This window comes from Sander lucioperca, chromosome 12 (assembly GCF_008315115.2).
Source record: "Sander lucioperca isolate FBNREF2018 chromosome 12, SLUC_FBN_1.2, whole genome shotgun sequence".
Taxonomy (NCBI): Eukaryota; Metazoa; Chordata; class Actinopteri; order Perciformes; family Percidae; genus Sander; species Sander lucioperca.
Genome location: NC_050184.1, coordinates 7,547,671 through 7,574,669, shown reverse-complemented (window position 1 = coordinate 7,574,669; position 26,999 = coordinate 7,547,671). Strand labels below are relative to the sequence as shown.

Here is a 26,999-nt window from a genome sequence, read left to right as displayed (position 1 = left end):
TTTTTTTTTTTTTTAACATTTCTCAAAATATGAATATAGCCCATACATGTGACACATATTACAGTGCAAGTCTTCAAATACATACTGCCTGGCAGCTCGAGCTTCTTTGTTCAGCTGTTCTCTGTTAAACTCCCTACCTGTAATTAACAGTATATCTGACAGTGTGTGTGTGCTCCCACCAGCAGATGGTGCATTTTATGAATCGCTGCTGCTGGCCGTGTAGAGGCGGAGTTTGCTCTGCTGCTGTCGACGTACATGCAGCAGGCAGTGGGCATCAGGCTGGTCCATCTCATCCTGACTGCAACACAGGACCAACATTATCCTCCTACCATCCACCTTTGACAAGGACAAGCCCTCCCCAAAAACACAAGGACAGAACAACAATCTTTCATTTAAAAAAGAAATCGCATCGAAAGCGGCAAGATGCTGGCCTGTACAGAGATGATCACAATGTGTCTTCAGTCTGCAAAGCACGAACACTTGAGGAAACAGCTTGACCACAACCAAAATCAAGGCATCTCTCATTTTCATGATGTAAGTAAACACTGTTTTTTGGTGTGATGAATTTCTTATTAAAACATATTTTTGTTTGGTTAATTTTAAGCATGATTGTTTGTATCCATATTTAGACATGTTTTGCTTACGTCCACCTTTACAAGGGCGCAATATGAGTAATACACCGTCCTCCATTCTGCTCTTTATGAATGGGTTATATTGAGGTAGTCATTCACATCGTGCTTGATGTGCAGCAGCCCTATTATGTAAGAAAGGTGAGTGTATGCCCTTTAGTGCGTGAATGACAAAAGAGATGCCACAACACAGTCATCTGGCATAGCCTACACATTTTTTAATTTATTTGAATTGCAAAACATTGTAATGTAGCTGTTTTAATTAGGCTGTTTTACATTTATTTTATTTTTACATTATTTTTCATATAATAATAAGGCTCATGACATTGGTTGTACCCTAGATGAAACAGGGTCTATATTAAACATAACATGAATTCTTAATGAGCTTCACACAGCTCCAAACAGAAAAATAAAAATAGAAAGGTGTTAAATTTTGAATTTATTAATCAGGGTTTTGCTTGCCCTTGGAGTTTACAGAGGATTGGAATTACATGCACAGACATGTTCTCTAACTCAGCTGCCTGGTTGTTGTTTTTTTTTTGCTACAGTATGAAAACATATAGAATACTGCAATACTAATGCAGTACATACAGTATTTCAGTATATTTAAAAAACACATGGCTTTATGTATGGAGCCTTTATGGCTATTTGCCTCAAGTTTACTGAGGACACAAATACAAGTCAGTGTATTAGCAGCATCATTTCCCAGCCTTAGACTTCCTGACAGCTGGCTGTTAATAACATTCTCCAGTTTCCTCGAGGCAAATTATTGTCCAGCGAGAGGAACATTAGACTGCAGCAAGTACGCATTTGGTTTAAATGCAGTTAGCATCCATTCTCTCCAGCCCAACGCATCTTCTCTGAACCTATTACAGTAGCTAATGGATGGTAATGTATTCTCTAACAGCTGCAGACATTATAAGTGTGATCACTGGAAGACAACTTATCTAACTTTACTGTCATTAACCTGCACTGATTATTTTCTCTTTTTATTCCTCTGTCTTCCTAACAACTAAATCATGCTGATGCTCACACTCATATCTGCAAGCTTTTACAGAAAATGTGGGCTTGTCTCCCTCTACACAGACTCATTACAATTCTCTTAGACTTGAGGAGGCTTCTTGTGTTGTTTTTCTAATTTAACCGAGCAGCATCAATGGGGCTAATAGCCTACTGCTTTTAGATGATCTTTGCCTCTGTGGGATGGGCTTCATCGACTCCACCATCCTCCCTCTTAACACAAAGGAGGATAAAAGGCCAGTAAATCTCAGGTTTCTCCAGAGACAATATTTATTGCTCTCAATTTGTTTCCCAGATTTTATGGAGCAGCACCCTGTTGTCTTCTTGCATCAGCACTTTTCCCGGTTTGGGAAGATTTGACAGTGATGGTGCCGCCTCCAGGTTTTAATGCCATCATCTGCATCCAGAAGTCATCATGTCAGCTAGTCAGTCCAGAGATGTTAAAGTGCCATACCAGTTGTTTTGCATGGTTTAGTGCATTCACTACAAATAGTTCAGATCACAACTAACAGTCAACATGAATAATTGCTTGAGAAGCTTTCCTGTAGCTTACTTCACATTGACAGAAACAGAAGCGTACAATAAAATAGCCAGAAGGCATTACAAGATTGATTGATTTTATTTTGAATATGTAAAGAACAGCAGACAAGAAACAAAACAAATCAATAACAACAAATAACAAGACAATAAATGAAAGGTGCCGTAGGTAGGATTGCGAAGATCCAGGACTTAGCCAAAAAATGTGAACATTGACAACTTCTCAGTCCCTCCCCACTTTCCGCTAAAGCCCAAAACGGTCTCTTAAGCCCCTCCCTCCACAAGGGAGAATGAATGTGTGTGCATGAGCAGTAATTGATACGCAGTTAGACACTTCCCCCTTGGCCCTGATTGGTGCATCTGAACAGGGAGCTGTGGATCTTTTGAAAATCGCACTACAGGCTGTAGGTGGTGCCAGAGGAGCCGAATTTTTTTTTAAATGACCTGCTTCATGTAGTTCTACTCGAACATAGGGTCAGTTTCAGCAAATATGACAGAAAGTTAGTTTTATAAGTCTTACCTACTGCACCTTTAATAATAATAACGATCTGTTTACATATCTGAAATAGAGTGGGAAGAAGTATACATTTATTTAATCCCACCCCGTGTGTACGCAATTCAGTGATTGTGAAATCTACCCGCTTACCAATTGTGAATGTAAACTCCCTCCCTCATACCCCAAATAAATTTCAAATTTACATCAATTATTTACAAAAAAAAAAACAAAAAAAAAACAAGATTATCAGATGAATTTAAAAAAATATAACCAAATGCATCAATAGATAATACTTTATAGCTTTATACTTTTCCCTTAGCTGGTATTTTTTTCAGTGTACTAATAGTACTAACTGTAATGTTTATTGATTTATTCAATTCTATTTTTGACTTATATGACAACCTTTTACTGCTTTTCGTTTTTTCAGGGCTTTCTGGGTTTTTGACCGACTTGATTGTTCACTCTCATTGATTATACAGTACAACATAATCAGAGTCTGCTGAGTGATTTAAGAGCATACAGGGATGAATGGAAACCAATGGTTGCCTGGAATCATAGGGAATGCCTAAAACAGTACAGCATGTCTTCAAAAATGGTCAGCGAAAATGTTAAATGTACACTTGCATAAGCTAAATGTTTTCCAGGTTCCTGAGATATTCAGGTCAATCTTAATTCTGTACACATATTCAGTGTCATTCTTTCTCGTATAGATTTCTGTTAGGCTCCGTAGATGTGTCTTGATTGGGGAGGGATGTTGTTTTAAAAAAGGCCTTCACACTCCGATGTGCTCTAAAGCTTTTGACAGCAGGATGCGAGTGCACCGCTCCACTCTGATGATGCAGTTAATCAACCAGCCACTGGATCACAGGGTGATCGAAGAGAAAAAAAACACTCTAAAATAATAGAGGTGCCAGTCTGATATAACACAAAACATCTCACACTCCGTCAAGGGATTTTGACTTCTCACATTGTCTGTGTTACACGGAGATCAGGTTGAAGATATCAGTGATGATTTTATAACCGTGTTCACAGCAGGGAAACATCTTAAAGCAGCATGGCCATTCTCAAAGCCCGGAGAGAAAAAGAAACAAATATAAAAGCTATTATTCTAAAGCTCCTCATGGGTGCACATACAGTACATGTCAGTGTTTCATTTCCTGAGATGTCTCATGTTTCTTTTGTTATTGAAATGTGAAAATTACAAGTTCTCTAAAATGTTCCTCCTGTGCATAAAGAAAACAGTTCTTATACCAACGGATTACCTCACTGAACTGTTCTTCTTCTTAATTGCTCAAAACTTCCCATTTCGTTGACGAATGTTTTTAATTTGTTCCACTGTCTGTTGTTTGCCTATACCCAAACCTAAAGAGACTTTAACATGATCTTCTCCTGTTATTGCAGATATTCCGCCGGGCAGACAAAAATGGTGAGTAAGAAAAATATGCAGCTAATCAGATTACACGGCTAATTAAAACTCAATTAAAAATCTTTTTGAAGGAGTTGTTGCAAACACAAATTAGACACACCAGTGAGAGAGAAGGCACAACTGTGATGGCTCTGTTCAGACAGAGGCCTGTTTTGTCTCTGGGGGGGGATTCATGTGACTCTGGTGGATCTTTCGGTTTTATTGCCATCCTTGAGTGATCCAAGTAGAAAGGATATAAATAACCAAGGTCAGGTGCAGCTGCATCTTTTTGGTTTTGGGATGCGATTGGATTTGACAGGATGAACTCCTTTGATGCAGCTGCTCGCCATGCAGTGCTTATCTCAGTAATATCCAATAATATATCCTCAGTGAGACTGCAACATATGTATACTTAAACCTGTAGTATAAGTAAACTTGCTTTACAGTAAATGTGACTTCATTAGAAAATACATTTTTTTTAACTCCAGATGGTAGAAATTCACTGGAGACTTGCACCTAATGTGATTTTGATATATTCCCTCTGCAAATATGTCAATATTACATTTGATTGGTGTAATACAGTGTAACATTTAAATCAGCTCTTTACTTCAAAGGGTTAGCCCTAACCCCCGCCCAAATACCTCCTGGGAAAACAGAACATTCAGCTCTGCATTAAAAACAGTGCTGACAAACAAGAACAGGTTTTGCTCTTAATTTTTTATTAATGTACTGCATCTAAATTCAAGGGAATGTACAACGCAAAAGGGGTAACAGAATAATGCATGCAGAGTATCGACGAAGTCTGATCAGCTCCCTCAGGAGGACAGTGAGTGTGTTACATAAGAGCAGGATTACTGATGCAACATGTGCCATGAGCAGGGGTCTGGGGTGCCTCACAGCTCATGTGGAGATATTCAGATACGAAAAAAACAAAAACAGTTTGTGAATTATGAAAGAGCCCTTAAAAGGTCCTTTTTCTTTGCGTCTGCTGTGAAGAAACTGTAGAAGATAGAAGGAAAGGGTGGGTGGATTTTTATTTCTCACTTTGTGAATTAGTAGAACACAGTGGCCGAAAACACAACATAGGTGTGACATTTTATTAGAAATAAATATTTGATGACTCCATTTCAGTAAGGAAGGTATTCCTATTACATGCATTTCTGTGAAGCCTTGAGTCTGCTCCTCGTGTTCTTTCTCTCCATCCGCCGCCCTCCAGCACTCAAACAAAGCTTTTATTTTTCAGTCATTGTAGAAAGAAGGAAGACAAAGCGAGAGAAGAAAACTCTATTGTGTGTTTGTGTTAGTTATCTTCAATTGGCAGCCCAGCTCTGCTTGGTTCTCGTCTTCACGAACTCACTGAGTCGTGCACCAGCGAGGAAAGGGCCTCCTACCAATCAAGACTGAGTGGGCTGCCATGATACGCCTCGAGCACTGCGGATTTACCACATAATGAAGGCTGGCTGCACTCTGATTCCTTCACACTGTTGGAATGAGGAATTACATTTTTTAAAGCAATAAAACAATCGTATGAAAACAAGAACATGAAGTAGACTCGACTTAAAACTTTCACTCACCAGCCTTGTGCTAAGATTCGTTTCTAATAGATTATATTAATGCGCACTGAGCTCAGAGATGTACACAGCGGATTTGAACAATATTAGAATCCAATTTTTCGGTGCAACTCTGATTTGTCATCAGGAAAAAACAATAACATGAGTGAAAACACTGATATGTAAGCAATTATGTTTGAGTCTTAATGAATAATCAAACTCTAATGGCAGAGTTATGACTAATGTTAAGAGTGATAAGTCACACATTTGCCTTCAGGAGACTTTCATAACAAACAGACCAAAGTGTCATGATCTGGGCTGAATCGTTATAACAAGCAGTGGGCTGAAAAATGATTTGTCAAAGCCACTGATTGGTTTCCCATACAGCACTAGTTGGGCATTGCATAGTTTAGCTTTTTCTGTCTTGACACTCAGATAATAAGAATCACTTAGGTTTCTGCCTCACTTCCTTGCAGCTATTTAATTCATGTTGTATTCAGTGCAGTAGCAGAGAGGATTACTGCAGCATCCTCAAAGGATGCAGTGATGTACAGAAGGGCTGCAGTTCTGGATGGAAGAGAGTAACATTATCAATAGTTTGCTAGAAGCAGATATCCGGCTGACATTTGAATATTTTAGCAACAAATTGACTCCATGAACAGGTTTGACACCTGGAATTTGGACAACATTTACAAAGAGAAAGTGCTTTCATTTTTTAAACTTAACATACTGCGCAATCATAAAAATACCTTTGAAATTCTAAACATGGTTCACCATGTTTCTCTGTAAGGAGAGGCTATGTATTGTCTATGCACTTCAGTCTATTGTTATCTCTCATATTCCTCTGAAATGCTCTGTTGTGCTTTATGAATTATTGGCGCTGCTGCAGTTTTTAGCCCTTTAAGCTTTAGGATTCCCTCAAGGAAAAGCGTTCCTGAAAAGATACAAGCTTTAGTACAGGGAGGGATTTTCATTGAGGTTGCAGGTAGAGCTGCACTTTTATTTAGTGTGAAATGTGACAATTAAAGCTAGTAAACTGCCTCATTTCTGTCATCCTTCCCCCTGCAGAGGTGTTGTATTGACAGATGTCACGAAGCCTCAGGATCAGTTGCTGCAAAATCTGTATATTCTTAAATTGAATCTCACTGTCTTATGAGCTGAATGTTGATGACAGTAACCAGCTCTTTTCCTCACACAGAACTACAAAAGATTTTAAATGTTATCGATATATCACATTGTAAAATATCGTTAAAAGAAAAGTCTGCATAAGACATGAAATAAATTCAACATTGAGAGGACAGTTGTGTTGTACATTGATTGCACTGTTCCAATAAATAATGATTAGTGCATGTTGTTACACATGTGTAGTCTGCTCTTACACTAGCATTTTTATACGGATGTATGGTAAATACAAATGTCCCCAACACAGGTACATTATATCTACAACCAATAATTATTTTGTTATAACTGAATTTTTAAATTGATATAAAACAGAAAAAGGCAGCAAATCCTCACATTTAAGAATGGGGAAGCAACATGTTTTTGCCATCTTTGCTTGATAAATGACAAAAATGGTTAACAGAGTATCAAAATTACGTTATGGTTAAGGTTTGGTTAAGTTTAGGTAACTAAAAAGCTGTAAAACCATCTCTCCACTTCATGAGACAATAATAATTATACCCTATGCCAAAAAAACAGAAACATAAGTCATTTTGAAGTGTTTGACCAAACAACCTACAATGCTGTATGATTTTCAGTTGAGAGTCTCACTAATCGGTTATTTACTAAACGCTTCAACACTAGTTGTCATTAAGCACCTTCAAAGCCTACTTCTGCACATTCTGCTTAATGATGACATTTGAAAACAAATTATAAATCTCCCAGGCAAAACACATGCTGCCCAGATTACGGTCCTTTAGCTTGTGAGACAAAGACTGTCTAGAAGCTCAATCGCTCTGCTGCTCTGCTGCTCTGCTCTGAGAAACCGCAAACACTTGCATAACGTGCCATCTGAGCCTCACTGTAACTTGTATTTGGGTGTCTAACAGGGTGTGAATCTACACCTTAGCAGCTCTGATGGAGAAGGCTGGAGAATGAGTCAGAGGTGCAACAGATTGTGTTTACTCCTACATCATGTGGAGAGAAGATTTTATTTATAATTGATTATAATTTGAATAGCTTCATCTTTCATCTGAGGTTTAATGTAGCCAGACCACAACAAATGTTCAGTACGATTTCCATTTTAAGGGTATGATCAGTATGTAATGATTAACAACAAAACAATGTAAAACACTTTAATGTTACTGTATGTAGCAAACACAAAATACAACAGCAAATTTCTTCTGGAAATTTGTCATTTTGCTAACAAGCCTTTGCTGCATCGTGTCCAGAGCCATCCACTGTGTGAGCTGGCAACAAGTCAAAATAGTTCTCACAAACATAACAGATGATATGATTTACTGTTGGCTCAGGCCTATCAGTCTGAGCCTGGCAGAGATCTTAGAGGCGGGTCTCAAAAGGTTTCAGTGCAGCGAAGCTGGGCAGATGGTGGCAAGATCTCATTAACATCTGAAGTTAGTCTGCTAGTAAGCTCTGCTCTGGCTACTCAAACTAGCCCTCAATCCTTCTGCAGGCCCTGCAGCACACAGGCCCAGACACTGTTTATCTTCGACATATACCTTTCTTTGTGTTCACTAACCCATGCTGCTATAAGATTGGTTTATGTGCAAACTGTGTTAATGGGATTGTTACAAAATTGTAAAAGGAGAAATGAATTGTAGCAGAAATCGAAACAGTGGGTAAATTATATGGCAGTTGGGCAGTTTTCAGCTGTGAGGAAATAAAACAGCGATGTGGTGTCGTTTGAAAAGAAAATGCGCCGCTCAATTAAGTTATTACTACTCCTAAGAGCAGAAATGTGATTTTCAGCTGTTTAACATCTCTAACAAATATTCATTTGCTGCAGTAATGGAGTTGCATAAAAGGAACGTACTGCCAAAGTTTAATACAGCTTTATGTGAAAGACTTCTAAGTGTAGTTTTGTCCTTGACCAAGGTCTTAAAGCTAAATAAAGACAGATTTTAGGATTATGCTGATTGATGTGAAATAATTCCACTTGCAGCAGCACCTCTGAGGTTATCGCTAGTAGTAAAAGTGAGCCTTGTAACATTATAACGAATAACGGAAAAACTCTTCATTAAGGCGGTAAAACCTTTCAGGCTTCACTGAGGTATCCTTTTCATGGGTTTGTCTCCTTTCAGACGATGGGAAGCTGTCCTTGGAGGAGTTCCAGTCATACTTCACTGACGGTGTCCTCACTGACGACCAGATGCAGGAGCTGTATTGCTCTATTGACAGGCAACACACAGAGTAAGCCTATCTTCCTTATAGAAGTCTTCCAACTCTGCTGCCATCTGTAGCCCCTTCTGCTCTCCTGCTGCCTGGCAGTGAGATGTCAACACCTCACTTCAGTGAAGATGATGTAAATATTCCATAGAGAGCCTTAATTCTGGCGTGAAAGCCTCAAGAGTTTGCAGCGCTCTGTTTGCACACTGATGAGCACAAACAAAATTGTAAAAGATGCAAAACATTTGCCTGCGCCACTGGCTAACATTCAACTTGAAAAACATTTATTGGAATGAAAAATGTGTGGTGCTGTAGCAAAAGAAATACCCAAGAGGACGTTCTTTGCTGTGTCTGTGGGCACAATGCTAATGAAATGTGAGAAATCATTCCTTTGCTGTTGGCATCACTGAAGTACCAACCAATCACAGTTAAGAATGATCTCTCTTGTGTTACAGCTTTAGCTAACACCTGTTTTGTGTACTGTCAACTTTAGACAGAAAGCTTGCAATACATAACAAATAATTAAACACCCTAGCTGGGCATTCATTTAAATATTGTCTTTCTAAATTATTGAAACTATAAGATCATACAATACTGACTGAAACAACACAAATGTGATCTCCAAGACATTTCGCCTTACTATGTCGATGTCTAGTAAAATCAAGTCAATCACTATACATTAAAGTACATTATAATGACTATAAATACAGTACATTATACTATACTTTACTTGTACTTTATGTGCAAATGTTTCTAGGTTTATTTGCAAGGCAACAGTGCTACTGTGATTATTGACTTGTCTCACAGCGCCTCAGAGGTTAGGGGCATGTTCAGCCCCGACAAAACGTTGCAAGGTTGTTTTTTTTTAAATCTGAAACTATGGAGCGTTGAACACCCTGTTGTGTGCGCAAAACCTGTCTTTTTAATACCACAAGTTTACATACACGTCGCTGCTGATTGAGTAACACCTCTGACACACCCACCAAACGAAAGAAAACATACCTCAAAGCTCGTTGCACATTGTTTCACACCATTTCGAGTAAACATGTTCAACCCAAACTGTAGCAAAACGCTGCACATCGTTTTGAGATTGAACATGCCCCAGTAGTGAAAATTGCTGCCTCCTTTTTTCAAATGGAAAGGTCCAACACTACAAGAAAACAATAGTCTACGTAAGGTGGCCAGATTTCTCAAATAAAAAATGGAGTATAAAATAAAATTGGGGACATTTCAAGTTCAGCATTCATTATATCATTAAAATATCCAATGTTATTATCTGTGAAATACAATTAAAAAGTCAGAGGATCACCAAAGTCTGACAAAAAGACTTGACAAAAATACTTCCGGCTTCCCAATGACATCTCTTTAATTAACATGTCTCTTTTTTTGTCTTCCCATTGCCTCACAGCAACCTGGACATAGACAAACTCTCAGGTGATTATGTGTTATTCATTATTTTAATGACAAATTTGCTAATGAAATCAATCTCAAACCTATATACAGCGCATAAGATCACTTTTATGTATCACAAAAGCCCAAGGCTTCATTATTTTAGCCAGTGCTATTGGCTAAAGCTGCCGGATGATGACTTAAACACAAGTATGCCCCAGTCAGTGACTCAGAAATTAAGATATAGGCTAATTATGACAGTGGCCAATGTACTTTAATTCAAATGAATGCCATCAATTTCACATTGAATTATTTCCTTCTTGTAAGAGAACAACATTTATACAAAGTATGCTCAACAAATCTTCTCCTCTAGAGTACTTCACTCCACATCTGGGGGAATACGTCAATGTGTTGTCTGCTCTGGAGAAGCTGAATGTGGCCATTTTGAAGGCCATGGATAAAACTAAAGAGGTGGGTGATGGTGGTTTTCACCTCTGCACTGTGTTGAATTTTGCATGACAAGACATTTAAATGTAGTGCGGCGTAAGTGGACTATTATCCATTTCAAAAGCCTTCAGAACATTTGTAAGCATCCATCATGCATGCCTCCAATCATTCAGATTTTCAAGCAGTTTTTTTGCCCAGCATGACTCCGCTCTGCTTCTTCTTACTAACAATACATTTTCAAACATGAGACAGTAAGGAGGAAGAAAAGCAATTTATGTGAACACAATTTTGAGCTCTTTTGGAAATGGTTGAACTACAATAAATGTAGGCTTATTTCACAATATGGTGCAGGTATTGTAGATATACTGATTGCTGTGGCGGTCATAGAGATGCAACATTCATTATTTAATAATCTGTTGGTTATTTTTCTTCTTAATATGTTATGTGTGTATGTGTAGTCTATAAACATTATTATCAGTTTTGCAGCTATAAAGCAAAGGATTATTTAAGTATAAATAAAAAATTTGACCTGATGATGATGTTCCAGGAAAGGTCTGAGGGTCACTGAAGTTGTTACAGTTCATCCTGAGAGTCATGAACTCTGACTGTAAAAATAGTGGATGTATTTTAATGTACACAGTGCTATGGTTAGCATTGCTAAGACTCTATCATGGTTGACAGATTGGCGTGTAGCCACGCCCCTAAAGCATCCTCTGCTTTATTGTCAATTTTTACTAAATGAACATCCTGCTGTATTGAAGGAGACTTGAAAGTAGCGATCAAGGCCATAAACTCATTATGAAAATGTTGATTGAGGTAGAGAAGTAGGGTCATTTTCCCATTAACTTCTATAGGAATTGACTTATTTTTGCAACCAGTGGTCACCCGCTGCTGAAAATAAGAATGAAAAGGAGCATTTTTTATTTTTTTTGTGTGGTTTTATTGCCTTTATTGATAAGACAGCTTAAGTCAGGAAAGTGGGAGAGAGAGGGGGATGACATGCAGCAAAGGGCCAGAGGTTGGAACCGACCCTGCGGCCGCTGCAACAAGGACTGAGCCTCTGTACATGGGCCGCATGCTCAACCAGGTGAGCTAACCAGGCGCCCCATAGAATGCAGCTTTAAAGTACTTCCGCATTGGCTTCAGTTTTCGGGCCCGGAAGCTTCGTCCATTATTTTTACAGTCTATGGTCATGAATATATGAACCAAATTTAATTCCAATTGTTGTCACGACATTTTACTCAATACCACAAATGTAAACTTCACAGTGGTGCTAGAGGAAAGGTCAGGGGATCAAAAAGTCAGTTTGATTTATTGTCTGGGAACCATGAATATCTGTACAAAGTTTCATGACAATCCATCAAATAGTTGTTTCAGTATGGACCAAAGTGTTGGACTGACATTGTGCAAAAGGGTTATTAGAAACCCAAATATAATCAGCTAGATGTAAAACAGGGAAAAGCAGTAAAACTTTACATTTAAGAGTTAACTCTTGTGTGTCTTTCATCATTACATGATAACACTGATTGCAATACATTGTCCATTTGACATTAAATTGAGTATTTTTGGGCTTTTATTTCAAACCAGTATCCAGTAACCAGTATCATAACATATTTTCATACCTCTGGTTTCATTAATCATATATTCTGTCCTAATTGTAAATGTATGGCTTTGGAGCTGAAATGAAGATCAATTCTTTTCAGTTCAAACGACTGAAACTGTTACACATCTGTTCTTTCACAGATAACGAGCCAGTATCTCATCAAATCACCAGCCTTGAATTGCGAAAAATGCTAATTAGAGCGTTATGAAATCCTGTTATGAAGCCTGGTCGAGCAGAACAGCATACTGTATATTCCATCATCATGTAGAGGGTATTAAAGTGCAGGGCTATAATCATGTTGTTTTAGGCACACACTGTCAGGATCATCATCAGAGATCTTACGCTAAGACATAATCAATAGCTCAGCTCACTCTTTATCGATCTCAGCTAACCCTCCATGTTAGGCCAACTGGTGAATATTTATTTATATTTGGCAAGGGAAGAGAATCATGTGCATGGATAGATGCTTGAGTGTGGCTACAGACTTATTATAATGTTGACTGCAGTGCAGGAAGTGAGTGTCACTGATGAAGGGAGGGAATATAGGGTGATAGTGGAGCGTAAATGACAGTAACTAAGGCTGACAACCCCCCCAGCTGTCCAACTGATCTAATGTCAGATGTCCTCCACAGAACTGCACCACAAACACAGGGCCTTTTTTCAACTGCTCTAATCTCCTTCTCTTTAATTTTTTTTCAAATCTGAGTCTATTATTCACTCAGTCACACACTTGTCTTTCACTATTTTATCTTGTTTTTCTGCGCATCCATCTTCTCCGACATTGTCTTTTTTTCTCTTTCTCATGTACTTTCCCTTTCTCTATATCACCCATGCCTTCCTACAGCTCATGCATATTTCATGTTGCTATTAGTCAGTCAGAAAGCTTTCTTTGCCCTGAAGAGCAGCTACCTTTATAGCTATCCTGAAATCAGCCATATTAAATTTTCATTGCTAAACCGTAGATAAAACTGAACCTATAGAAGTGCTCAAGGGCCTTCAAGACTCAAAATGCTTCCAAAATGCCTGGACAAACAAAGAGCAAAATTATGAACTCTACAGATTATGTGTCCTCTGTGTTGTTGTTGTGCCCCCGAGAAAACAAGAAAACATCTGCTGTGTTGTCGCAGATCTTCTGCCTCGAAACAAAGGGAGGAGAAATTGAAAAAATAACTGTGGTTCATTACTCATGTAGTACAGCGCCTCTGCTGCCGAGGAAACGGAGCACGTAGTAACAAGGATCAAGCTCGGTGGTCGTTTTTCAAATGTCTTCTTGTCATTTTTTCAGAGCTCTATTTTGTTGCACCCCAGGGTGCTGTTGATGGTGACCACAAAATCTGAGCTGGCAAAAAAACAAAAACAGTAGCCACTGCACTGAAACTTAAAGTTTTCAGGAAGTCCTCCGCAAACTGGCACTAGACATCCATACATTATAATAATATCACTTTCCAGTTCATGGACTAGACCATTATTACCTTGCATTCATTACTGTAATTAAGGTTAATCTACACAGTGATGCTTCTTCGCCATGTGTCTGTGTTTACTCCCTTTTTGTTTTTAGCAGTTGGGAATAATGCGATTTTAACTTGGTTCCTCTGACCAAATAACTGCAATTAGATAACTGGTGAATGAAGATCTTATTCCTTTTTTAAAAGGGGAGTGAGAACATAATCTTGACAAACCACAAAAACTCAAAATCCAAGGTTTTCAGGGTATTAGGCGATTATCTGAGAATCAGCTATTTTCATGCTCAAAAAGCTGAGCATAACATGAATCAAGAATCAGTTGGCGTCTGGACTTGCAGCTTCTTTCTTTACAGTTCATATATTCACCAGAGCTGAAGATAAACAGGCAGACAAGTCCATAAGTAATGAGTGATGATTTCTTTTTCCCACATTATTGCAGATTCTTAATTTTTACCCTTACACATCCATTCAGGAGTATCAGGGTTCATCAGTGCTGGATCAGTTTGTGACACGCTTTCTGCTGAGGGAGACTTCCACCCAGCTGCAGTCCCTTCAGTCATCACTGGACTGCGCTATGGAGGCAGTTCATGACCAGGGCTGTTCTGGGAGGAGGATACTGAAGAAGCCTGAAGACCTGCCTATCCAGAGGGTGGCCAAACGCACCGGCCGACGCATCCAGAAGAACATGTGTCTCTCCCCTACTGACCCCTACTCTGGCATGCTCACCACAGGTACGTTTCAGGAACACTGCGATTCAGATACTGTAGGTAAATCTGATGAGGGCAAAAGATAGGCAAAATACTGGAAATTTAAAAGGGCATATTGTAGTGATCTAGCTCGTGAGGGAGATACTCACAGTAGGTCATCCAAAACACAAAGTGCATCACTTTGATATTAAGTAATTGTTCAGACTTCCTCTATTGTGCTGATGTTATTTCTGGGGTTTAGGGGTCAGCGTGGAGCCAGACAACCACTGGGGCTCCCAGATCAACCAACTGGAGCAGCTCATAGACAAACTGGAATGTGAGGTTTGTATAAAATCTGTTTTTGTGCTTCTACTCCTCTATAATCCAAGCACTCCTGCAATTAATCTCCATGCCTTCTCTTTTCTGGCATCCTTATAAAAAAGGATCTGTGGTGTCCATTATTTTTTTCCACCTCCAAGATGATTCTCTCCTCGTCCATGGTGTTGTAGAGGAGACATATACGCTCGCGTGAAAATATATTTACTTATAGACTCTTTAGTCTATAACAGGTAGACTCTTTAGCGGAGCGAAGAGCCGCTTCACGCACGCTTCACGCACGCTTCACGCACGCTTCTGGGACGTGCCGTGACGCAGGTGGTGGAATATCAGGCATTTACTTGAATGGCCGTGATTGCTCACGTGGGCTGCGATGCCTCCGAAAAGGAGCGCAGACACGCCCGGTGGAAAACAGGGGTTAGTGTATTTCCCAAAATGTTATGATATAATACAATCTATTCCTTTAGTAGATAGTATTATATTATAGCCGGTGGAAACTCATCTCTGAATTTTGAATAAAGTTAAGCACATCAGCCCTATACTGATGCAGTTTACACAAAAATGTTTACTTTATAAAGATTAAAAAATCACAGCCAACAGGTAAAGGTAAATGCATGCTGTGTTTCACACAGATATACAGATATTGATGCATTGTTGCAACCCTGTTATTTATGTGCTGAGATAACAGATGTTTACAGATGTTTTCAATTTACGTGTAATGTACAAAATGCCACCAATATGTTGCCTGTAAGTCTAAAGAAGAGCACAAATAGCTACATGGTGGCTCCTGTAGTATTTATTTCATTTTTAATTTTGCATATTCATTTTTGGATGATTATATATTAATTATAGATGAGGTATGTTCCAAGGTTAGATGCCAGCGCTGCAAGGATAATGAGCTTGCCTGCTAACACATGAATAATTATTTTTTCTTATCTTGGTCAAGCAGACAAGAATATAGTGTAACCACAGTTCTCAGGACTGCAGTGAAGCTGTTGGAGGGTTAAAATGAATATGGCGATCTCTTCCTTTTGAAAGCCAATGCTTTGTAACTAGAGGTCGTTATTTTGCTGGATTCGGTTAAGCAGGTTCTGCTGCTAATTCTTGTTCTGCTCATGACTGACTGAAAAATGTATGCCCCCATTTTCAGAGTCCACATCTTGAACCTCTTAAAGAGGACACATTGGCAGGGACATATAAATCGGTGAGTCCAGCATGTGCTGAATATAGCTACACAAGTATGAAAAGTTCTTTCAGATTATACAAGATATCTTTTCACTGAGGCAAAAATATGTTATATTTTATAATTATTTGATTCATACATTATCTTCTATTTTTGAATAGCTGGAAATCACAAATGCAAATGCACTTAAAATCCAAAATGAGCCTAATCTGTTGAAGTTATTTGAAGATGTGATGTTTGTTTTTTCACTCTAGAACATACTTCTGGTCCAAAGACAAATGTCCGTGAAGGAGAAGGATGTGGAGCAGTTTCAACAAGCTCTTAAAATCTACACAGATACCACCAGCAGCCAGCTAAACAACCTGCAGTATGTCCCTTTGTCTGCCTCAGTGCCTTTGTTCGCCTCTCTGTGATTTAATACAACCTCTTCAAATTGCTTTCATTTTCCCAAACATATGAGACACTGTAACCCCCACTGCTCTCTTTTTTCTCCCTGTCTCTTTTTATTTTTAGCGTTTCAGTCCAGAACCTGCCAGACAGATCATGCTTCATCATGTACGAGTTTTGGCAGGATCGTCTCTCCTGGATGAGGTAGGATCAGAAGGGCTTCATGGCATATTAGACTAGGAAACATGTTCTGAAAATTTCACTGCTCAATCAAAATGTGTCTCATCCTTTTCCTCCCTCTTTCTCCTCTCAGCTACCTGCAGTCGCCCATCAGTAAGACCTTCCAGCGCTGCATTATCGACTCACTGGAAGAGCCGGAGATGGTCTCCACCATGCTCCTCCCAGGTAGGAACCATTATGAAGGCTGCTATTTCATGCACTAAATCTCACATGAATCCAGTTTGATTTAGTTGATAGTTTAAAGAATTACATTTAATAGAATTAAAAATAGCGTGGCCTTTTGGAAAAAAGTATGAATGCATATGTCTCACATAATGAACGAAAGGATTATCTAAGTTTTTTTGGGTGAATAATTTGTGGGAAACAATAGCATTTAGGTGCTTTAAAGGTAAATATTGCCTTTAAAGCAACACTAGAGCACTTTTCCCTCTTCGGTCCCCCTACAGGTTGGTAGGGGAATTGTCCATTACCGCTGTCATAATGTCTCATTATGTCTCATTTGAACTACAGATCCGCTACCCGATCTGGCAAACTTGCATAATGTAATGTAATGGACAATTCCGCTTCCATCCTGTAGGGGGACCGAAACGGGAAAAGTGCTCTAGTGTTGCTTTAATATTAAAGCTGCTATAATTAATATTTTCATATTATTAGATTATATGACTATATGAAATGAGTTGTCATTGAACCCAGATAATTATCACCCAATTCTGCAGTTTCCCTTAGGCTATGTTTAGATGGAAACGATCTGAAGAGAAAACGCAAAAGTGGCGTTGCGTTCTCACTTTTTATTCCGCGTTTAGACGAGAGTTTGGGGGGGGGAGATCTGCGTGCATATGGTAACGCAAAAGTGTGTGAAATTCGATGTAGTATGCACGCCAGGCGGCTAGGTGGCACTGCCACACAACACCACCAAGGCCGCGCGCCTACGTAGAACCTTCCTTCTACTTCTCTCCTTAGTAGCGCGAAACCAAAACAACAAAGCTTGTCTGGAAAAGACGAGGAGGTGGAGTTGCATGTTTGTCTGATGATGACCGACACAGTCGACCGTGATAACCCACAGCACAGCACCCATGGGAGCACTACCAATATCCTGAGCCTCGCAGCCCTTCAGCCGCTGCTTGAGAGAGAGAGGCAGCGGGCAGAGGAGGCTGAAGCAGACCCTCCTCTGCCTGCTGGCCGCTGCCACTCGCTCTCTCTCTTTCTCTTCATACGCAACGTTGTAGCCTACTCTGGCTCAAATGAATAGCCTACATATGGTCATCAAACTATAACAACCTTTTCCACATTGTCAATCACTTAAATATTGAGCCATTACATTGAAAATAGTTTAGATAACAGGAGCCTATAATTTCTGTAGCCTACTCCGTAACAACAGACTACCTGGACGCCTTTTTCTCATCTCTCTCTCCACACCGCTGTCTTCAGACTTTTGCGTTTTTACCCTTTAGACGGTAACGCGACAGTGGAGCGTTTTTAAGATTTCCACTCTGGAGGGTGGTTTCACTTTTTTGCGTTTTTAAGCCCCAAAAACGCCGTCGCCGTATAAACGAAAGGCACATCCGATAAAATATTTTTCCGTTTTCACCCGCGAGCGTCATCGTGTAAACAGGGCCTTAGTTCTAACAGAGCGTTTTAGCTTCTCTCTGTGCATTGTTTTGGTTTTCTGTACCGTAACTTTAATGTTTTGGTTCACTCTCACCACTCTCATCGGCATAATTTCCAGATGCACCAGGCAGCTGTTTTCAGCTAAAAAGCTCTGATAAACCCACTATGCACCACTTAATAGCAGATAAAGTTAGCAACAACTTAGTTAATATAGTGGAGCATTTACCATCTGAAGAGCCAGATATTTTCCTCACGAGTTGGTGGAGACCAAAACAGAGATAAAAGCAGAGTGAATATTGGACTCATATTCATCAGGTGTCCAAAAACATGACTATACATTAATACTAATGTTGCTCTGTATCTGCTGGATGTGTAAATAGGCAACTGTTTGTCATATCAACTTAAAAGGTGATAGTGTGTCAGTGTTGTGTCAACAGCTTGTTTCTGTTGCCCCCAAGTGGCCAACAAAAAAAAAAATCAGTTAATGCATGTTTAATGTGTGAAAAATACTGTATTAGATAATGAATTGTAATCTTAGAAGGTCATTGCTTTCCTAAGGAAAAAAAATGCATGCTGATGTTTAGCTTCTCTTACTGTTGTCATTGCTCATTTGATTGGTTCAAGCAAAGAGCATAAAACATTGATGATTGATTATTGTTTCATCTGACAGCCTCTTGGTGGATTATGAACAACAACTGACAGGGGAAAGCAGCTGCTGCTATTCAACACAATAAAAGCAGGAGGAAGAGCTGATTGTGTAATTGTTTTATATTTTTTGTTCTTTGATATCCATTTTTTTCCTTATGGCATGACTAGGATTTTTGCAAAGCGATAGCTCTCAGGTTATAAAAAAGAAGACTGCTTAGATAAATCAGTCAAGAGTGCAACAAATTAAAACCTTGGAGAGAAACAATTGAAGGCAATGCAATATTTTATTGTGTGATCAGGATTTGTGCCAACATACATTTATAAGCACATTTATTGTTTCTGATTTAATAAAAAGAATAGAAAGATTTGCATGATTTCTTATTTATCACTGGTAGTTTATTTCAATCAGAACTACATCTTAGAATAGATATAATGTCACTGATGCCACAAAAATAGAAACACATCAATGATCTGTCCATCCATCACTATCCATCACTCATTCTTCAGTACAGACAAAAACATAATAAGTGGTAGGGTTAACCTGCATTTCCCCTTGTTCTCTCTGTGGTATTGTACTTTGTTGTCGCCTTCAAAGCTTTGCTACCAAATGTCTTTTTGCTGATGGGTTAGACAGCCAATAGATAAAACATAGTAATGAACGATTATGGTCCGCATCTAAACTTGTATCGTCACGAGTGTGTCACTCCTGCACTTTAGAAAAAACCTGGACCTAATTGTGAAGAATGGGTGTTTATTGTAGATTGTCTATTATAAATGTAGAATTAACTGCTGTTATAACAAGCCAAGAGCTGCACTAAAGTGTAGTGAGAAATTAGCGGATGCTAACAATTAAACAAATAAGTCTGCAGTTTGCCTGTACTATCACTCTAGAAATTAAGCTCAAAGCCCTTGTTATACATTTGCAGTGTAAACTGTACAGTGCACACACACATAGAAGTTTATATTTTGAGTACAGATATTAAGCAGAAACTGTTGGGTGTAATGTAATTAGACAGAAGGTCAACTGAGATTGTGTACAGCTAGTTAATGAAAGCTGTAAGATGTTAGATATTGTTGTAGAACATTGGTAAATGTATAGTATGATAGTATAATGAGCTGTGGTTGATCCGATAATGTGAGGAACGAATGTGTTCACCCTTTTTTAGTGTTTTATCATTTATTTTATGAAGAATATACAGTTGTTATGTGGATGCTATGTTTGTTTTCTGGCATGAAATAAAGTTCATGACTTGTTGATGAAATTAAATGATGCATTAATTGTCCTCTTGCTTAAGATGAGTACACTGTTTATGAATTGTGATCTAATAAAGATCATAGATATTTATTAGTAAATGAATGGTCCACTGTATTGAGCATACCTCACCTGTCTCTAGTTGGTTTCTCCTCTATATGTTGTATACTAAATTGTATTAACTATTTAATTTATATGTACATGTATATATGTAATTTATATGAACAGCTGTCAAAGAAACTGGAAAAATATTAGAAATTATGTTCTTCTCCTGTGCTAAATAAGACTGGCAGACTGAAATCCTTTGTAAATATAAGCTCATGATATAAGCAGCTGGAACCTTTGAGAAACATCAACAAAAAGAAGAAGAATGGAACAATTTCAAGCCCACCTTGTGTTGAATCTGGGACAATTGGCTGGTTTTCACTCTTCAAAGCCAGTTTGTTCAACCTAAAGCAGCTCTAACCTAGAAGGTTTAAGCCCAAAGTGTCCACTGCTGCACATTCACAGTCTATCAGGTTATATTTGACTTCACAGCATCTTTATCCCAGAGTGCATTAACTACCAAAAGTAAGCAATTTAAATTGTGTAATGTTATACTTCAAACCCTCCTAAATCTATGTACAATATAAGTAGAAGTTCATATTAATCCTATTTACAAATTTCACATGGTTCTAACAAAACCTAGTCTATATCCATGACGTTCCACTTCCAGGATTGCTTCCGCCGGATGCATGTCTTTTCGCCGATGTTCGTTTCCTTCCGCTGTCTTTGTGTTGGAATTTTAAACTCCGGTGGATTTATGAGGACTATGTTTAACTGCTCCTCAGATCTCTGCAGGGTAAATCCAGACAGAGCTAGACTATCCTTGGAGGACGGTCTGGCAAAGTGAGGCTAAATAAAACCTAAATAGCTTGAAAGTAAAATCTGTTGTTTTTCCAACAAAGGTCAAGTTAAACGCAAAGGTTTCTCTGATGCAAACTGAAGGAAGTAAAGTTGGTGCAGGAAGGAGGGATTTTACAGCTGCAGCCTCTCATGGAGAGAAATGCTTCTGCCTTATCAGATCACACACCCTAATCTTTCCCTGCTTCTATTTTCTCCTCAGTGACAGTGGGGCTTCTGTCAGGGCCAAAACATCTAGGAGCTATGTGGGCTAAAAAACATCCTATATATTTTCCATGTATAAGCAGCACGTCAGGTCTCCCAGCATCAATTTTCAATTGTGCAGAGTATAGTATATTTCCACTAATAAATGTAAGGTGGACAAAAGAGAATGTGCATCACTCAATATGGTGTGGATTAATTGCCTGTAAATGGGTTCCATTTGTGATGTTTGGCACCCATTAGCAGACCCTGACTGTCACTACACAGCTATTTGATCTATTTGGAGCTTATGTGCATGTGTTTGTGTATAATAAGGAATAAGTGGTTAGAATAGTTGGAGACAGGGTTAGAGGTAATAAACGGACTAGAGAGAATAGGAAGAAGAAGTGGTTTGTGAAAAGACAGGGAGACATTGGCTGAGGAAAGTCAGGGTCAATACTGTCAGGGCACATTGACACCAAACGAAAGCAAACTCAAGCAGAAAGCCTGAGCTCCAGTATCCTTAACACACTCACACACCACCATTGGCCAGCTTTGTGATAAGCTATAAGGTAACAGGAGGATGGATGGAGCAACGCGGAGGAGGAGGAGGTGGGAGCTTGGATTCAGAGAATGCAGTGATGGATACAGTTACATGTCTTCTAGCATGTTTCAGGCCAGCTTAGTGACAGTTGATCAAGGAGGGATTACTGATGGCTCAAGGCACAAAATATATTACTGGAATTAGAAGGCGTTTGATCCGTCTTATCAGATGGGCTCTGTTGCCTTTACTTTCATAGGCTACACATTCGCTGTGGCATCAGCAGCAGATGACACAAACACATGTGGGGGAGTGCATCAGCTCATAAAAGAGAGAGAGAGAGAGAGAGAGAGAGAGAGAGAGAGAGAGAGAGAGAGAGAGAGAGAGAGAGAGAGAGAGAGAGAGAGAGAAAAGATTTTGTTTCCGTTTAATGGTGTAGATCTGAATAAAACAGGAGTGATGACATTCAGCATTAGGTTACTGTTATGTTTTTGCTCCTGTCCATAAACAAGGACAGTGATGAGTGGAACAATTTTTCTTTGGATACGCAAATATCAGTGCAGCAGTGAACATGTACAAAGATACTGCAGTAAGCACACCATTTCATTTCACTTGCAGTTTCAAGTGTTATTATTAGGTCACTAAATGGCATTGTAACCATGGAGATGCCAAAAAATGAAGACGGAACCTTAAGCACATAATTGTGTCCCTGCTTAACAACTTTCAGCTCACTGCACTAAAAACAACCTCTGCATGTTAAGTGTTCATCTACTGAAAAGGAGAACAGTTCACAATTTGGTAATTATACTGAGTCACTATCTGAATAGTCGGGCTAGACAAAAAGCACTTGATCAACTACAGAGTAGTGGAGAGGTTTTAAGAAGATGTTGACCCAAAAGTGCCACAAGGATCGCAGAAAGAGAGACAGAGAAAAGGAAAGTACATGAAAAACTGAGGCAAAATACAGAAAGATATGGAAGCAATGGAGAAAAGAGCAGGAGGGAGGGAAAATAAACCCAATTTGTATCTTCATCTTGTACAGGGTGGGGTTATCAGGGGGGAATGCAGGAGGTTTGGGTGGAGGAGCCTGATGAAAAGACTGATTAAAAGAAAATATGAAACCGAGAAGAATGCCGGTGGGCGGGGGGGGGGGGGGGTGAATGGATCTTTGAAGAGTGGAGAGACAGTAAATTGGCACCGTGAAAAAAAATTAGGGAAAAGAAAATGGAGGAAAAGAAAGGAGCAGATGGAAACTTATAGAATGAAGGGATATAGAGGGCAGTGTGATGTGAAAAACAAACAACAAAAAGCATGTGCACAGGAGAGCAACAACAATAATGAGATTAATCAAAAAATATTTAATAAAAACGCCTGCAGTTTTAACAGTGCATCCACACTAAAGGGATACAAGAATGTGGACACCCCTGTCCATAAAATTGTGTACTTTTCTAGTTTTTTTTTTTTAACCTTTATTTATTCAGGGAAGTTTCACTGAGAGGAAGCCTCTCTTTTGATCACCCTGACCCTGATCACATGTGCACAGTTACACACAGTCACAGCTGGAAGCTGTCCAGTACAACCACAGTCTGATCTGCTGGCCGCTGAGCAGCTCTACTTGAATGGTTGGGGTATAATGCCTTGCCCAAGGGCACCGCAGTGGAAGTAATTAGGGAGGAGTGCTGCTTTTTCACTTTTCCCACCCAGATTTATCCTGCCGGTCTTGGGATTGAACCAACAACTTCCCGGTCACAAGCAAGAGGAGGCAGACGGATCGGAGGACAAGAAAATGAGAGAAAAAGTGGTTGAGAGAATGGAAAAGAGAGTGAGAGAAAAAAATGCTGTTAAAAAAGTATGTAAAGAAGATGATTAAAAGGTGAAAACAGAGGAGATTAAAGCAGCCTGTGAAATAAGATTACAGTTACGGAACTGCGAAGAAAGCCGTAAGGAAAAAAGCGTCAAGAGAACAATAAAGAGCAGCCAAAAATAGAAAGGCCAAAAATAAATGAAAGCAATCCAAGACAAAATAGGGAAAAGACCATGAGAATGCACAATCTGATGCTTACAGAGACACGTAAAAACAAATCATATGATGTTGCAGGGAGTATGATGAAGGCCTCTGACATGTTATATGAAATGGGGAAAACTGTCTAACTATTATAAGCTTATGTCAATTAAACATGTTATAGTGGTGCACTGGTGACCATGTTTTTGCTGATATTTTTGTTTCCCAGAGATGTCAACATGTGCTCAGTATCTGCCAGATGTTAGTCGTAACTTCCTGTTCTTCTACCCATGAACTATGCCCTACCCCCACCGGTAAGTACAACTTTGAGGTACTGGTTCTTATTCCTTATATGACATTCCTCTGACACCTGCACTCAGAAGTGATGTTGCAGATTAAGAGGCTGCATTCAACATGACTCATGAGATAAACTTCTTAAAATATTGCTGTCAAAATGTCAAATTTGTAGCATCAAAAGCATTACATACAGTGTTGTTTTAGCTCTATGATAATGCATTTTTTTTACATAATGTAGTGAGCAAATAATCCTTAATTTGAATTGAAAGCGTAAATAAATCCCCAGATTAGAGATAGAAGGTGGCATTATTGCAATACAGTTATGATTATGACACACGGCTGTAGTTTAGTGTGTGATAATCAGGCTTAGCTGCACCAGGACCAACCATTAAATACTGTTTACTCATCAATATTTAAACCCTCTTCACAATGAGTGATAATATTTGAATACTTGGGTATATTTAATGCGAACAAGCCTACACATGTGTTTTCAATGCAGTATTTTTCTACTGTGGAATTGTTTCTTTTACTTAAATCCAGATATTAATTCTTCCTCCACCTCTGCCACCAGCTATTTTTAAACAGTCTACTTTTAAAACACCGTTGTCTTACCGAAAGAGATGAAAAACTGCATTGAAATGCAGAAGAAAATCATGATTTTTTTCTTGCAGCAGGTTTTCAGCCTCCTTTAAGATGCTGTCACAGTGCTGCCTGTGGGCTGGCTGTCTATCAACATCTGTCATCACTGTCGGCAAAAGCAGTAATTAATGTGCCATCATACTGGTGCAACACATTGGGTATAATGCCATATCAGTGCAATCATACAAGCAATATATTTTTAAGTAATTGCCTGCCTGATAATCTCAGCAATGCAGTCACCCCACTCATTCAAATTACACAAACATTATTGCAGTAGGGATCATTTGTGTCTCTTATAATATGATTTGCAGTAATTGATGCATTTTAGGAAGAATTTCAATGTTGTACATGGTTGAGGTGGAGCTAATTTTATCATAATCGACCTGCGATGTGTTCTGTATTTAAATATCAATCTGTTGGGTCATATAGTGGAATGAAAAGTATACATTAATGATCTCTGAAGTATAGTAGAATAGAAGTTAAAAGTAGTAGAACATGGAAATATTAATGCAACACCTCATAACTGTACTATATGATGTACTTGAGTAAATGCAATTACTTGTATACCATCATTGACTTCATCTTTTTAATTATCATGTCACCTCACAGAAGTGAACGATGGCTTAAGAAAAGATTCTCTTGGGGTTATGAAGCATACCAATCAACAGGAAAATGTATTATTATTAAAAATATTAACCAGCAGGATCACAATGTGCTTAGACCTGCCATGATAAAGTTACTGGCAGGAGAAAGTTACTTAGTACATTCCCTCAAGTACAATATTAAGGTATTATACATATAGTATTTTCTGACATTTTAAAAAAGGGAAATATTTCACTTTTTACTTCACCAAATTTACTGTACAGCTGCAGTAAGTTGTTTGTGCAGATGAACATACAAAATCAGATCATAAAACATGATGCATTGTTTGTACACTGAACAACCCAAAACAAAATGACATGTAAAGTAGGCTATATAAAGTAAATCGGCTCCACTTGAACCAACTACAGCATTAAAATTATTAATAGTTATATACTTTCAATTAAGACTTAAATACCTATTCTGGCAATGGTTATTAGTGAATTCAAATAAAAAGATAAGAATACAAGCTCTAGGTTAACCTAATAGATGTGGACCTCTGTAAACACTGTTATTGTTATTATTATTGATTTGATTCACAGCTTGTGTTGTGTGGATACAGTTATTTATTATACCCTACGTGAAATTAAATAAAAAATGTTCTAATGTAAATGATTATGCCCCAGTGTGGTGAATATTAGAGATAAATGTGAGTTTTGGGCCTACAGCCCCTAGTGATTCTGCCAGCAAGCATAACAACAGTGCAGTGCCGAGAAATTGCGACACCCTAGGGTCCTAGAATTGCGATCCGAGTTTTTTTTTTTGCAGGATGGTAAGGGAAGACTCATCCCTGATTGGCTCGCCCTCCTAACCATAACCAATCCCACTCCTCTTGCCTAAACATAACCCTCCTCTTGCCTAAACCTAACCAACCCAACCAGAGCAGGCAACGAGTACTAGCCATTCAGGGATGAGTTCCCTAATGAATATTCATGTGTCTCCCCCCTACCATCCTGCAAAAACATTTCGCCTCCGGTACTGCAGCTGCTACTAGGTAGAATGACGACAGATTACATGCGACCTCTACAATACCGTCCTTAAAGATAAGAGAAAATTAAGCAAATCATAATTCTTGTTACAGCTGTTGTAAGAGAATGTAATAGTGTTAATATGCTTAAATAAACCTACTTTATTGTAAGAATTTCTGATATAATTCCTTGATTTTCTTTTTAAAATTATAACAGTGGAACTGACGCTACAAGAGTTTTTTTCCCAGTAAAACAATGTCCCTGTTCTCTCTAGCATATTCATTCTTTTAGCTAATAATATATAGCCTACTTGACGCCAGACATCAGAGAGAGTTTGACATGAAAATGGAGGATTTGCAATTAGTCTTACTTTTGTGCTAAACATTAATGTAAACTATGCAACTTGGACAGTGATAGCAGCCAGATTGCAATCCAATATGTTACGTTATGCATTTCTAAGTGCTGGGGCACAGATTGTGCCTGTAGCCTACAAACAAATAATAACTTATAAAGCCTAAATAATAACATCTTTGTAGTTTGTGGTGGCCATTATTTGGCTACCATACCTTTACATTTCCCATGATCCCTCACGGTTTTTTGAACGTT

General features: G+C 38.7%; 1 protein-coding gene across 1 annotated transcript; it reads left to right on the top strand.

Annotated features, from left to right (window-relative positions):
• Positions 1-213: 213 nt before the first annotated feature.
• LOC116040971 (N-terminal EF-hand calcium-binding protein 1-like) lies at positions 214-20,239 on the top strand. Its single transcript, XM_031286718.2, has 12 exons — positions 214-534; positions 4,084-4,108; positions 8,898-9,006; positions 10,391-10,416; positions 10,745-10,842; positions 14,357-14,615; positions 14,833-14,912; positions 16,057-16,110; positions 16,344-16,456; positions 16,603-16,680; positions 16,790-16,881; positions 18,995-20,239. The coding sequence occupies exons 1-12, from the start codon at positions 424-426 to the stop codon at positions 19,021-19,023; spliced, it is 1,074 nt and encodes a 357-aa protein (XP_031142578.1). The 5' UTR covers positions 214-423; the 3' UTR covers positions 19,024-20,239.
• The last annotated feature ends 6,760 nt before the right edge of the window (positions 20,240-26,999 follow it).

Coding starts and splice junctions, on each gene's coding strand:
- LOC116040971 (XM_031286718.2), top strand. CDS start 424: ATGCTGGCCTGTACAGAGATGATCACAATGTGTCTTCAGTCTGCAAAG. Junction 14,913..16,056: donor TAGACAAACTGGAATGTGAG/GTTTGTATAAAA, acceptor CCCCATTTTCAG/AGTCCACATCTTGAACCTCT. Junction 16,111..16,343: donor TGGCAGGGACATATAAATCG/GTGAGTCCAGCA, acceptor TTTTCACTCTAG/AACATACTTCTGGTCCAAAG.